We start from the raw sequence: 13,985 nt of genomic DNA on the forward strand, positions 1-13,985 counted from the left end.
GGAGAGTAACTGTCTGACTGGAATTATCTACCATAGATACCTTCCGAGCGTGGCCACGCATGTCCAGTTCACTACTCCTCGAGTGGCCTTGAGATTTCAAACAATCCTGACAAGGGGTGGACAATTCCTATCGCACTATTTCCTTCGTTCAGCCACAATTCATCATAACCCAAAATATACCCATTTGACTTCATTTACGACAGTTGAGTATAAATCAAAGCCAATCAGAAATTTGTGCCAACTTGGGCGAATAGTCTCTAGTCAAAAGAGTTGACTCATAAGAATACTATAGTAGCTCTTGCCACGACTAGGTTTTATGAATTACCAGAACTCTATAAGCGGTCACTGCCCGACAAAGTGTCCCATACAGTTTGCCTATGTGATCGACTAGTCATCCCATATGACTCTATGGCACTTGAACTTGCCATCAATCGCATCACACTCTTGTTACTTTGAGACGTCACCTCATATAAGTACCTAGGGGCGAATACCATGTCAATCCAGTTCACTTTAATGGGGTTCAACTTGTCTTTATAACCCATTTGGATTCAACAAGGTAACGGGTGAGTTTAATAAAACTCAAAACGATAAATGCGATTATCATATATGAATAGTCAATACACTATTACTACTTCATATCTCATAATCTATAGTGTACCAATAACACTAGTTGAAATGCAATAAAAGTTTGGCAAGTGGATATACCCTATATCCATATATTCCAACTTTATCAATTGCTATTTCCTTCTTCTCAATGTTATATCTAATAACATGAATTTATCTAAGTATATGTCTAGTCTTCTTACTAGACTTGGGCTCTTTAACTTGAAAGATGCTCCCACTGTTATCGCATAACTTGTGATAAAGTCATTTGTAGAGGGATTCACCCTTAATTCCTACGTTGACCATTTTATCACAATTTACTTAGATTCCTTTTGTAGAATTTGCAATGCGTGAAACTAAAACACTTTTATAGTCTCTTACTCCTAAGTCAACAAGACATCCTATGATTTTAACAAATCCCTTTCGGTTTTGAAACTAAAGTTTGTACAACCCTTCAACACATAACTTAGTTTATCATCCAACCATATGAACGAATCCTTAATTCTTCCCAAGAATCTCAAGTATGTTCTTTAAGGCTCTCACAAGCCATATCATGGGAATTATATTGTTATTGACTTATTATACTCTTAGCATATATTACATCATGGCATGTGCGTCTGTTGGCATACATGATCATTCTAATGGCGGAAACATTAGAAATCGATTTCATGTAATCAACAACTTAATAGGTTCAGTGAGCGACTATGACTCCATCATAGTAATTCCACTTCCATCAACATGAAAAACCTATTCAACCTTGTTGATGTTAAACAGATACGAAAGATCTTATCCTCATAAGACTCTCAACTCTATGCCAATATTCTCTCACATAGATTCAAAATCTAGAATACTTTGCATCCTTTTCCAAGTCTCCAACCATTCTTTCACAGAAGAGAGCATTGGTACATTATTCTCAATAAGTAATATGTCATCAACATATAAGACATGGAAAAAAAAATTCTAGCTCCCACTTAACTTTATGTATAATCATGATTCTTCAATCATGTGAATGAAACAATTGACTATTATCACATGAACAAAAAGTATAATCCTTTAATGCTTGCTTAAGACCATTCTAGGATCACTTAAGAAAGCTACGCATAATATGTTAGGATTCTTAGATCTTCATCTAAGGTTTTGTGTTCCAAACATATTCTTCTCTAAATTCCAATTTTAGAAAAGCGTATTTTTATTAATATCATTTGCCGTCCTTTATTAAAATGAAATGCGGCAATTCCTAACATAATTTATATTGAACAACATCTTTATGTCAATCTTATGCATTTGAGTACTCTAAAGCTCTATTTAACTTTAAAGAGACCCTCGCTTTAAAGTAAATCTACTCTTGAGTAATAATTTTCGGATTGTAATGCTACGGCTCGTATGTAACAAGGTCATAATACTATCACTTTCACAAAGTAATATTTTAACCAATAAGACATGTGCGATAAACTCCCACTGAACTATGATCCTACTCTATCTTTATAGATTATAGTTCGACTATACTTCCATTCTATAGTTCCATTACTTTCACAAAGTAACACTATAATATATGTTTGTAACGATCCATCTACTCCCACTCTATCTCTCAGAAATACATCTATCTTCTTGAGAGATAGTTTTGTGAGTTACAAACATATATATGGTGTAGTATTAGTAGTTTATCTAGACTATGCATTAGCTTTCAAAAGGCCATCCCTATCATGGCAGTTTGATTCATGTAATACACGAGTCTTATCCATGGCATCTGTTTAATAGACACTCTATTCTAGGTATCTCATGGTTGACCATCCGTTTAGAATTATGTGTCCGTATGGTATCGTAAATCCCAACTTTATGAGTTCAATAGCTCATCACAACTTTATAATTGATCTTACATAAGTAAGTTATTACTTTTCGTAACAATGGCATAAGGAGAATCAAATTAATAGCTTATGGACATATAATGATCCAATCATCATAATCGTCTATTTGATCAATTTGAGTTGTTAATCTAATATTTCACTATACAAGTAGTGTATGAAGATAAATTTTAGAACAAACGATACAATAAAGCAAGTGACTTGGTTGCAAACCAAGTCACCAATATCCAAAATACAACCCGTGTTTAAAGGATACAAACAAATTTCCAAGTCACACAAGGAAATCAAAATAGTTCTAAAATTTCAAAGTTCAACATGAAAATAAAGACAAAGAAACATAAAGCCAAGCTTCCATAGATCTAGCTCCATGGGCGGCTACCTCCAGCTTCCCTCAAGATCTTCTAGGCTTGCTTTTCTTTGCCCTTGTCCTTGCTAGGATGCCCTAATTACAATAAAAAGGGTAATTATCATAACTTGTATCAACATACCAAAGTTGAGATCGAAACATAAAAGATAGGGATAGTTATATACCTACTGGAATAACCTTTCCATCCTTAATATCGCCAAAATATTTTGAACAGTTTCTCTTACAATGCTCAACACCACAAAAGTAGTGGCACTTGTCCCCGGATGAGGCACTGTACTTGGGCTTGGAGGAACTACCTTCACAAGATTTAACTTTGTTCCTGTTGGGAGTTCGCGTCTTTCCCTTGTTCCCACTTTTCTTGAAATTCCCTTTGCTTTTATGATTAACATTGAGCACATCCTTGGTGGTGCTAACACTTAGCCCCATGTCCCTTTCGGCTTGCACACGCATTTTGTGCAACTCATCAAGGGAAACCTTCTTGTCTTGCTGATGTGAACAATATTTGAGCATATTTAGTCCCCGAATTAGCCTCGTTCCGATGCTTTTAGTGCATATTTGGGTCATTTACTATCTTTAGTCCTTTGTTTTGCATATTCTTTGAGGTTTTGTTTCCTTGGTAGGAGAGAGTGCAAACCTTGCATTTTCATGGCAAAATAGAGCTAAATTGATCGAATCTAATGACCAAGCATCAAAGAGAAGACAAGACTAGAAGGCCTTTGTAAATAATGTAGTAGATGGGCAATGACGAAGAAGATCCTTGCATCCCGACTAAATCCCGGAGGATTGTTGGAAGAAGAAAAGAAGAAAAGGAAGATGAGCCATAATCTGCTCGTCCCAACTATCGGGACGCCCGTCCAACAGCTCCCCAGGACGCTCGTCCAAGTAACCAAGCCGCTCGTCCAGAAGCTCCCCAATCCGCTCGTCCCGACCCTTGGACGCTCGGATTGTACTCCAGAGGGGCACGCCCCCTTCTTTCTTCATTTGAGATGCGCATATTTTTGGAAGACTAGCTAAAAGGAGACCCGCATCTTTTCTTGAGAGGAGCGATTCCTCAAGGACTTAATCGTCATTTAAGCCCTTAGTAACCCTAATTTGTGCACCTAATCCCCACTATAAATACCCCATTAGTCTAATTAGATTATCATATTCTTCTTATCAATCTTTAGTGTAGTTTATACTATTCTAATCTCTCTTTAATCTTGTAATCAACTTCTAATCAAATATTAATACAAATCTCATTTCCTTAATTTCTCTTTTGTTCATCTTTTATTTTGGGTAATTGAAGATTATTTGGGTTTATTGGGATTTTGACAACCTTACATCAATCATCAAGTACTTCTATTATTCTTTGCATTATTATTTTGGAATCATCATTAGGTATAACTCTCTTAATCCCTTTTTAATTATTGTTAATCATCTTCATTTATTCATCATGTTTTGCTTTGTTAATATGATTGACAACCTTGTTAACATGTTAAACTTGATAATGAGTGAGTAGTTTCCTTAACTAGGGTTAATGGGTAATTAGGGGAAACCAACACGGGGGATGATTCATGCTTAATTTAATATGTTTTCATAATTTATTTGCTTGCTTGTTGTGATCTCAACTTATGCACATGTTATGTTTGATGAAATGCGATCCTATGAATCCTTGCATTTTTTACCCATCACTTACCTTTTCAATGAGACTTGTAAGACATAAACCAACTCGAGTCTCATTAGACCATGCATATAGTTGAGTAGGGAGGATTAAGTCGACTTGTAGGTGTTGTACAATCTAATCGATTCGGCTACGGGACCCAAACCTTCCTAGGATTGCAAGATATAAACCAACTCGATCCTATCACAACAATAATTGCTTGCTTATAATTTGAGAATATGTTTGTATGATTAATTCCCATGAATCCCCTATGAACCCATGACACCCTAGTGCTTTTAATAAATTTTTTACATCTCATTTTAGTCATCTTGCTTGATTACTTTAATTGTTATTTAGTTAGTGATCTTCTTATCTCAACCCAAATTGTGACACCCCTAGACACCACTACTTGCAATCGAAAATCCTACATCAATACCCGTCCCTTGGGATCTGACCTTTACTTGCTTCTTTACTAGTAGTAGAGTTTTTTGTGAAGTTATAAATATTGTTTTGGTCTAGGTGCTCCTAATGACAAGTAACCGAAATCTAAGCTCAAAGCGGACCGACCAAAAATGGCGCCGTTGCCGGGGACGGTGTTAACATGATTTGATTTTCTTTGATTGTTATTAGTTGTGTCTTTCTTTGCCTTGGGGAAGTAAAACTCCTCAAGGTTTGTTCTAATTGTTTTCAAGTTGTTTGATATTTTGCATGTCTAGAAGATTACAAGGTAACTTGTTACCCATTGATCATGAAATTGAAAGGACTTTGACAACCAATAGAAGACTTGCTAGAAATACTTTGAGAGGTATTGGTGAGGTTGTAGATATTCAACCAAACACTATTGAGTTCATCAACCCTTTTGCAAGAGAAGGTGAGGAGAACCCAACACAAAATCAATCACACAATCAACCCACAATGCCTAAGTTTTCATCACATTCCGTACCAACCGAGGAGAACCTACCCAATGGAACTCCCACACCACAACACTTAACCTGAAATTTTATTGCAAAATCCGCATTTATCCAATTAGTCGAAATAAGCCAATTTGGGGGGATGCCTAGTGAAGACCCTCATTCCCACATGGAAACTTTGTGTGACTATTGTGATGCGATTTCACAAACCGGAGTGACTTAAGACCAAATTCGATGGGTCTTATTTCCTTTTTCTCTAATTGGCACCGCAAAACAATGGTTGAAGAGCCTTGATAAGGCTACTCTTGTAATTGACTCTTGGAAGAAGTTGGCTCTAGCTTTCTACAAAAAAAATCTAGCCTCCGGAAATGACTAACATGCTGAGAGATCAAATCACGGGTTTTAAGCAAAGGGATGAAGTATCTTTGTATGAAGCTTGGGAGCGATTCAAAGGAATTTGTCGCTCATGTCCTCATCATGGACTTAGCGAGTGGTTCTTGGTACAACAATTTTGGAATGGTCTTTATGAAGACTCAAGAAACATTCTCAACATGGGATCAAATGGTATGTTCACCGAAGTTTTTTTTTTTGGTGAAGGTTAGAAATTCTCATTAAGATCATAAATAAGCTATTACAAACTATCCATTTTTGGATACAATTCTAAGGCTAAGTAAAAGGCAGTTAATAAGTTACTGTCTTAAACCAAGCCCTATCACTACTCCGTTTAATACAAATATGCCACCCTAAAAATCGACATTTAAGTAAGCATTGAATCTGCTGAAAAACTTTTTCAGGTCGTTGAACAACCCCTTCAAGTCTAGCCTTATTCCTCTGATGCCAGATAACATAGTACAAGGCTTGAATCCAAACAAGAGTAACCTGCTTCTTAATTTTTGCCCATGGTTTAGTCTGCATCCAGACTAAGAGATTAGCTACAGGCAGACCAATATTCAACTTCAGACTGAGCAAGGCAACCAGTTTTATGGTATAGCAGCACTGAGTGAACATGTGCTGATGGGTTTCAGGTGTTGTGCCACAGAGAAAGCAAATATCATCAGGAATAATTCCCAGCAAGGAAAGCTTATCTTTCAACTGCAAAGCTTCACGAGCAATTAGCCAACTTATAAAAGAGTGCTTTGAAATGCACCAGGAATTCCAAATCATTTTATTCCAAGTAACAGTAGGATATTTTTGTCTGATCCACTGGTAACCACTACTAACTGAGTAACCAGAAGGACATGGCAACCACAGTCCAGTAGAGGAAAAACCAGCTGTGAACTTGTCCTTAACCTTACAAATAGTTTTCCAGGTCCAAGGAGCATCATTTTTAGGTTGATAAAGAGACCAGGGAACATCTTTCATATAAATGTGGTGTACCCACTGTACCCACAGGCTATCCTGACTAGAATAAATCCACCAGGAGAGCTTACAGATTGAAGTAAGGTTCCAGGCAATGCTATGCCTAATACCAAGTCCACCTTCATCTTTTGGTACACACACCTTTTCCCAGCTAACAAGTGGGGATCTAACATACTCAGTTGATCCATCCCATAAGTAATTCCTGCAAAGAGCATCAATTCTCCTTAACACTCCCTTTGGCAGAATGAAAATAGAAGCCCAGTAGGTATATAAAGTGGTAAGAACAGAGTTCACCAAGGTTAATCTACCAGCATAAGATAATTTTTTGGCAGCATAACCATGGATTCTTTCAGTAATCTTCTCAATAAGGCAGGAGCAGTTCTTAACAGTGAGCCTACCAGCAGAAATAGGCACCCCCAAATACTTAAATGGCAAGGCTCCTTCAGAAAAACCAGAGACCTGCAGAATATCACATTTGACACTAGAAGTAACCCCATTAAAGTAGATGTTAGATTTCAGAGAGTTCATTTGAAGACCAGTGGCTACAGAGAAGGTTGCAAAAGCTCTAAGAAGAATCATGATGGAAGTAGTATCCCCCTTAGAGAAGAGAAGTAGGTCGTCAGCAAACATGAGGTGGGATAACTTGAGATGGCTACACAGGGGGTGAAACTTGAAAGGCATAGTAGCAGTAACATGAGACAAAATCCTACTTAGGTATTCCATGGTAATGGTAAAAAGGAGGGGGGAGATAGGATCCCCTTGCCTCAAACCTTTTGCCCCCTTAAAATACCCAAAGTTCTCTCCATTAAGCACCAAAGAGTAAGAAGCAGTTCTTACACAAATCATAACCAGTTGAATAAACTTAGTAGGGAAATTTAAGGCATTAAGCATTTGTTCCACAAAATCCCAATGCACTGAATCATAGGCTTTTTTTAGATCAATTTTCATCAAACATCTAGGGGAAACAACCTTCCTATTATAGAGTCTCACAAGATCTTGGCAAATGAGAATGTTTTCAGCAATACTCCTCCCCTTAACAAACCCTCCTTGATTCTTACTGATAATAGAAGGCAAAACAGAGGAGAGTCTAGTGTACAGAACTTTAGAAATGACTTTATATAAGATATTGCAGCAGGATATAGGACGAAATTGTGTGACATTTTGAGGATTGTCAATTTTTGGGATCAAAGTAATGAAAGTATGGTTGATCTGTTGAAACATCTTACCAGACTGGAAAAAATCCAAAATGGCATCACACACCTCATCACCAACAACAGACCATGAATCTTTAAAGAAGTCACTAGAAAAGAAAGCCTTCATAATTTCCTTCTTAGTGACAGGGGCCAGAAGAATAGAGTGGTGCTCAGAATTACAAATAGGACCTTGCTGAACCACAGAGGCACACACAGGGGTGGTATGCCCAGCAGTCCCAAGTAAAGTTTCATAATACTTCAAAAAGGCAGACTGTATATGGGATCCATCAGAATGCACTTTACCATCAGTATCCTCAATGAGGAAAATTTTATTTTTAACACTTCTTGCTCTTAGGAGACTATGAAAATACCTAGTGTTGTTGTCCCCTTGATTTACCCAGGTGGTTTTTGATTTTTGAGTCAGAAAACTGTCACAGGCAGCTTGCAACTCTCTGTAAACACCAGCAGCTTCCTTTTCCTTAATAAAAAGAGCAGAATCACCAGGGGCAGTCCTCAATTGATCTTGGATATTGTCTAAAATCTTCCACGCATGAACTGCACTATTCTCAATATCATCAAATAAGTCTTTGTTTAAATCTTTCAGAGGTCTCTTGAGACTTTTCAATTTCATAACAACTTTGCACATTTTAGTCCCATGCCAAGGCTGGTTCCAATGATGAATGATGCAAGGCTTGAACTCAGGCACTTGGCTCCACATATTGAAGTACTTAAAACTTCTTCTCTCTTTCATAGAGGTAGCAGGCTCTTGGATAATACAAGGAGTGTGATAAAAAATGCCTTCATTGTAAAAATGAGCATATGCATTAGGTCTATGGTGAATCCAGTGATTATTAACAAGAACCCTATCTAATCTGGAATAAACTCTAGTCTGAGGTTCCTGGCTTGTTATTCCAGGTATAATAGGATCCAGCAGCTAGGCTATCCATCATCTGACAATATTCTAAACAATCATGAAAGACCTACCAAGTCTCTCAGAGGATTTAAGGACACAGTTGAAGTCACCACAAAGTATCCAAGGATCATCAATTGAATCAGCAAAAGAACATAGGTCATGCCATAAACTTTTCCTATCAGTGGTATCATTATAGGCATAAACCATGGTGCAAAAAAACTTGAAATTGGAGCTAATTTCAGTAACCATCATATGAATAGACTGGGCACTGTAATGAACAAAATGCACATAAAAGAGAGAGGGATTCCAAAGTACCCATACTCTGCCTCCAGAATGATAGAAGAATTAGTGGAGAGAGACCAACCATCACACACACTTTTCCTAACAGAATTTAGAGATAAAGGCTTTACCTTTGTCTCAAGGAGACCAAATAGACCCACCATATGAGAATGTAGAAACCATTTAACTTGCTTTTGCTTAGATGAGCTATTTAGTCCCCTCACGTTCCAGAATCCAATGTTATACATCACTCCCAGGGGGAGTAATGCACTACCACTTGTACCCACACCAACTCTTGGAGGATTATTAACTAAAACACTTCCAACACCAGTTTTTTTGGCAGCATTGTTAAGAGCATCCTGGAACGTGTACTGACTTAAATGAGTATTAGCTTTGCCAGCACGTATTATGTCTTGCCTGCTAAGAGTAATTACTGGCCTAGCAGGAGGCTGTCCATACTTACCATCCTTGGACCAAGAGACCTGCAGTTTATGCTGGATTTCCTCAGGAGTCTTAGAGACCACAAGAGTATCAGATACACTCACAGGAGAGGTCACAGGGATAGGTTGAGGTACAACCACAGCTTTCTGCTTGGGGACCCATTTCTGGTTGGTAGGAACAGGCTTAGGAGCCATGTTCTGCTTTGGTTTCCTGCAGGAAATACTCTCATGTCCTACCCCTCCACATTCATTGCATAAAATGGGTGTCCATTCACTTTCTACTTCAATCTTAATCTCGTGAGAGAATTCATCTAAGAAAAGCACAGAGGCAGGGAGTTTCTTGCCAAAGGGAACCTCAATCAAAACCCGAGCAAAACCTAACCTAGTCTTTTCCATAGTTGACCCATCACTCCGAATATACTTCCCAACTAGTCCTGCAATTCTAGGTAGGCATTTACTCCAAAATTTAAGAGGCTAATCCCACAACTTGATCCACACAGGCACATTCATAACATTTTCTTTTGTTAACTCAATATGAGCAGACCAATTCCTAAAAATCAAAGGCTTATTATCAAACAGGAAGTGCCCCTGTTTGAGAACGGCCTCCTTACTCTGTTCATTCATAAAACGGACGAGAAAAATGCCACTAGGAAGGAAGGATACCTTATCAATTGAAAAATTCACCCAAATCCTTCGAATGAAACCCTTCACCACTTCTGGAGGAGGATTTGCACCCAAGATGAAACAGTATATTGAAGGTTTCCAAAAATTCAGCTCATCACGCACATCTTCAACTGTAAACTGCAGCATCTCTTTTGGTTCTTCAGGAATAGAGGCTAAAGTTTTCTTCTTTTTGCCCTGGGCAACCCACTCTTCCCCATTCTCATCGACTTCAACTGTTTCCAAGTCGAAGGGAGCCAAACCCACGATTTCATTGACGTTCTTCTCTTTATTAACCTCCGATGGCGAAGGACCTGTCTTTTTTTGGTTGTTATTTGGTAAAGGAGATGAAGTTTTTGGATTTTTTGTTGCAGAATTTGTTTTGGACGAGGATGATCTCGCCATTATTGTCATGACGGCAGCACAGAAAGCAAGGAATGAATGACCTAATTTTTAGAGCTTTTTCTCTCTTCTTTCTCTCTCATGATCCGTTTCTACATGTTCACCAAAGTTGACGACAATCAAACTTGGAATAAGATTGAGGAAATGGCGGTCCATAATTCACAATATAGTAGACCTCGCAAGGCTACTAGAGGAGGAAAGCATGAAGTGGACTCTATTACTCAATTGGGTGCTCAACTTAGTGCTGATATTAATACTATCAACTTGAAGTTTGAGAAGGCTATGGCTAAGCTTGAAGAAGCCTCAAAATCACCAAAGCATCATGTTAATGACATGGTGGCATCTTCATCAATCCCAAGTGGGATATGTGAGAATTGTGGAACTTTGGGACATGACCAAAGTGAATGTAGGGGAACGAATGAGCAAGTGAATGCTTTTCAAGCATACAAAAGTGGTACCCCTTATTCCAACTATTACAATAAAAACACCAAATTCCACCCAAATCTCTCATATAAAAGCCAAAATGTTCAAAACCCTCAACCAACATACACCCCACCTCCCATGAGAAACCAAAATCAAAGACCCTTTTTCAACCAAAACCAAGGTGATCAAAATCAAACTCCATACAATCAACAAAATGACCAAGGTTTTGGTGTTCAAAAAGCAGTCCTTCAAATGCAAAAGAATCATCAAGAATTTTTCACTCAAATGCAAAAAGATAGCCAACCAAAAGACATTACCATCAACAACATCCTAGCCCACACAAAAATGTTGGAAACTCAATTGACCCAACTAGCATCTTCAAACTCTCAAAGACAAAAGGGGCAATTACCACCTCAAAGTAATCCCCCAAGACATGAAACGGTTAGCGCCATCCACTTGAGGAGTGGTACGAGATATGAAGGACCAAAGAAGCAAGTTGAGGATGAAGTTGTGGAAGCTAGTTACAAGGAAAGAGTTGTGCAAAACTATAGGGAAGAAGAACCCACCAATCAAGAAGTTTCAAAGAAAAGTGAAGAAAAGGCCAAAGAGAAGGAGCCCAACGTGATTAGACTTCCATTCCCGAGTCGTCAAGCTAAGCCTAAGTTTGATGACCAACTTGGAAAATTCATTGAAATTGTGAAGAATTTAGAAGTCTCAATTCCTTTCGCGGAATTGATCAATCACGTTCCGGCCTATGCAAAGTACATGAAGGACATCCTTACGAAAAAGAAATCAATCCAGAAGCTTGAGACTATTGCCTTCACTAAGGTGAGTAGTGCCATCCCTCAAGGGAGTTCACCTCCAAAACTCAAGGATCCGGGAAGCTTCTCCATTCCATGCACTATTGGCGACACTACAATCAACAAATCTTTATGTGACCTTGGGGCAAGTTTTAGTGTCATGCCATATTCGGTTAGCAAGAGGCTAGGAATAGGAGAACTCAAATGTACCAACATCACGCTTCAAATGGCGGATAGATCAACAAAGACACCTTTAGGGGTATGGGAAGATGTTCCCGTGAGAATTGGAAAATTCTTCATCCCGGTGGGTTTTGTTATTGTTGACATGGAAGAAGACTCCAACATTTCTATTATCTTAGGAAGACCTTTCTTGCACACCGCGGGAGCGGTGATCGATGTGAAGCATGGAGAACTCACCCTTGAAGTGGGAGATGAAACCATCACTTTCAATCTTGACAAGACCATGAGAGCTCCCCGATTGCATGAGCCGTGTTTTATGGTTGATCATTATAGCCGGAAGGATGATAGGAATAAATTGGAATTTCAATGGAAAAAGAAAGTGGATGATGCTCCATCAAAAGAGCAAGGAAATAGAAACAATGAGAGCTTGAAAAGCTCAATCATGACAAGTGAAGAAGATGGCCTCATTGGCCAAGACAAGAAAGAAGGAGAGTTGTCTCTATCAACTCAAGAAATTTTTAATGATCAAGTAGATGAAGTTTGCGGTTTTTGGGATGATGAGTTCGAAGCGATATTCAATCCCTATATTGGTAATGCTATGAACCAAACATGGAGAACAACAAGTACAAAAATCTATTGAGGACCTTTATCAAGATAATGAGCAAGCTTTCGACTACTTCTTCAAGGTGTTGAGCAACATCAACAACACCTTGAACATGCCCCCTTGACATCTCACATTGGATGAGAGTTTGGTGGAGTCCTCTCTAAACCACCATTTGTAAATATTCTAACTCCCTAACTTGCATTTCAATTATTACATTGCATTTTGTTTGTCATTTTTTGTTTTATATTTTTGTGCCTTGATTAAGATATTCATCATTTTGAGAGAAGTGAGGGAGGGACTTATGATTTTATTGATGTGTAGTGCTTTACCTTAGTGTGGGGATAACAATTGTCTAGGCTGTTCATGCCTTTGTAGTGCCCCTACAATGAAGAACACGAGGATTGAAGAACGAAAATGACACGGGTTATGATGTACCCACACATGGACCTGAATCCGTGTGGTCAAGGAGGAATCCGAGCATCCAAATGGACAATCCGCTCGTCCGGAAGAACCCGAGCGTCCAAAGTCACCAGACACTCGTCTGGCAGAGCTGCAGAATATAAAAAAACTGGTCTGTAAAAGAATCTGAGCGTCTCAGCTGAGAATCCGCTCGTCTTGTTCTGGACGGCCGTCCTTCACAAAAGACGCTCGTCTTTTTAATAGCAAAAATCTGGGATTTTCTCTGTAAATGAATCCGAGCGTCCACCCAGAAAGACGCTCGTCCCTACCCAAGGAACCCGCTCGTCTTAGAAGCAAGACGCTCGTTCTGTGGCGTCTTTTCCTGAGCGAAACATTGAAGAATCCGCCCGTCCCGATGCCTGGTCCGCTCGTCCTCTGCTGCGTTTTCAAAAATAACGGTTGATTTAAACCCTCTTTCTCCCTTTCATTCTCATTTCTTCAACATACAAACACTACCCACTACCCAAAAATCCCAAAAATCCCAAAAACCCTCATCCTCTCCATCAACAAAATCAAATTTCCTCAGCCAAACTCAACCAAATCAAATCCAAACTTCCTCACAACAAAAATTAATCACTCCTTTTGCAACAATAAGTGATTCAAACACCAAAATCTTCAACCTTTGAGTCGATTTTTAGGATACAAAGCAACATTCATTCATCATAAATCTATTTGGGTATAACTAAAAATTGAAGATTTCAACCTTTCATTGGTGTAATCAAGCAAAGGAGAATGGCAAGAACTAAAGGAGGTAACAAGGCACCCCCAAAGAAGACACTTTCCAAAAGGCAACTAGCTCTTCAAGCAAAACAATTGTCAAAGGATTTGGTAGTCCATGAGGCAAGGTTGGAGGTTCAAGAAGAAGAGGTTCAAGAAGAAGAAGCTCAAGAA

At 38.6% G+C, this 13,985-nt stretch overlaps 1 protein-coding gene and 1 non-coding gene across 2 annotated transcripts; both read right to left on the minus strand.

The window, feature by feature from the left end:
- Nucleotides 1-5,759: 5,759 nt before the first annotated feature.
- Nucleotides 5,760-5,866, minus strand: LOC141635980 (small nucleolar RNA R71). Its single transcript, XR_012540628.1, has one exon. It is a non-coding gene; the product is annotated as a small nucleolar RNA R71 (small nucleolar RNA).
- Nucleotides 5,867-6,063: 197 nt separating this feature from the next.
- Nucleotides 6,064-9,962, minus strand: LOC141631793 (uncharacterized). Its single transcript, XM_074444417.1, has 3 exons — nucleotides 9,163-9,962; nucleotides 8,919-9,115; nucleotides 6,064-8,732 (listed from the first exon to the last, which is right to left on the minus strand). The coding sequence occupies exons 1-3, from the start codon at nucleotides 9,960-9,962 to the stop codon at nucleotides 6,064-6,066; spliced, it is 3,666 nt and encodes a 1,221-aa protein (XP_074300518.1).
- Between the last annotated feature and the right edge of the window lie 4,023 nt (nucleotides 9,963-13,985).

This window comes from Silene latifolia, chromosome Y, assembly GCF_048544455.1.
Source record: "Silene latifolia isolate original U9 population chromosome Y, ASM4854445v1, whole genome shotgun sequence".
In the NCBI taxonomy this organism is placed as follows: Eukaryota; Viridiplantae; Streptophyta; class Magnoliopsida; order Caryophyllales; family Caryophyllaceae; genus Silene; species Silene latifolia.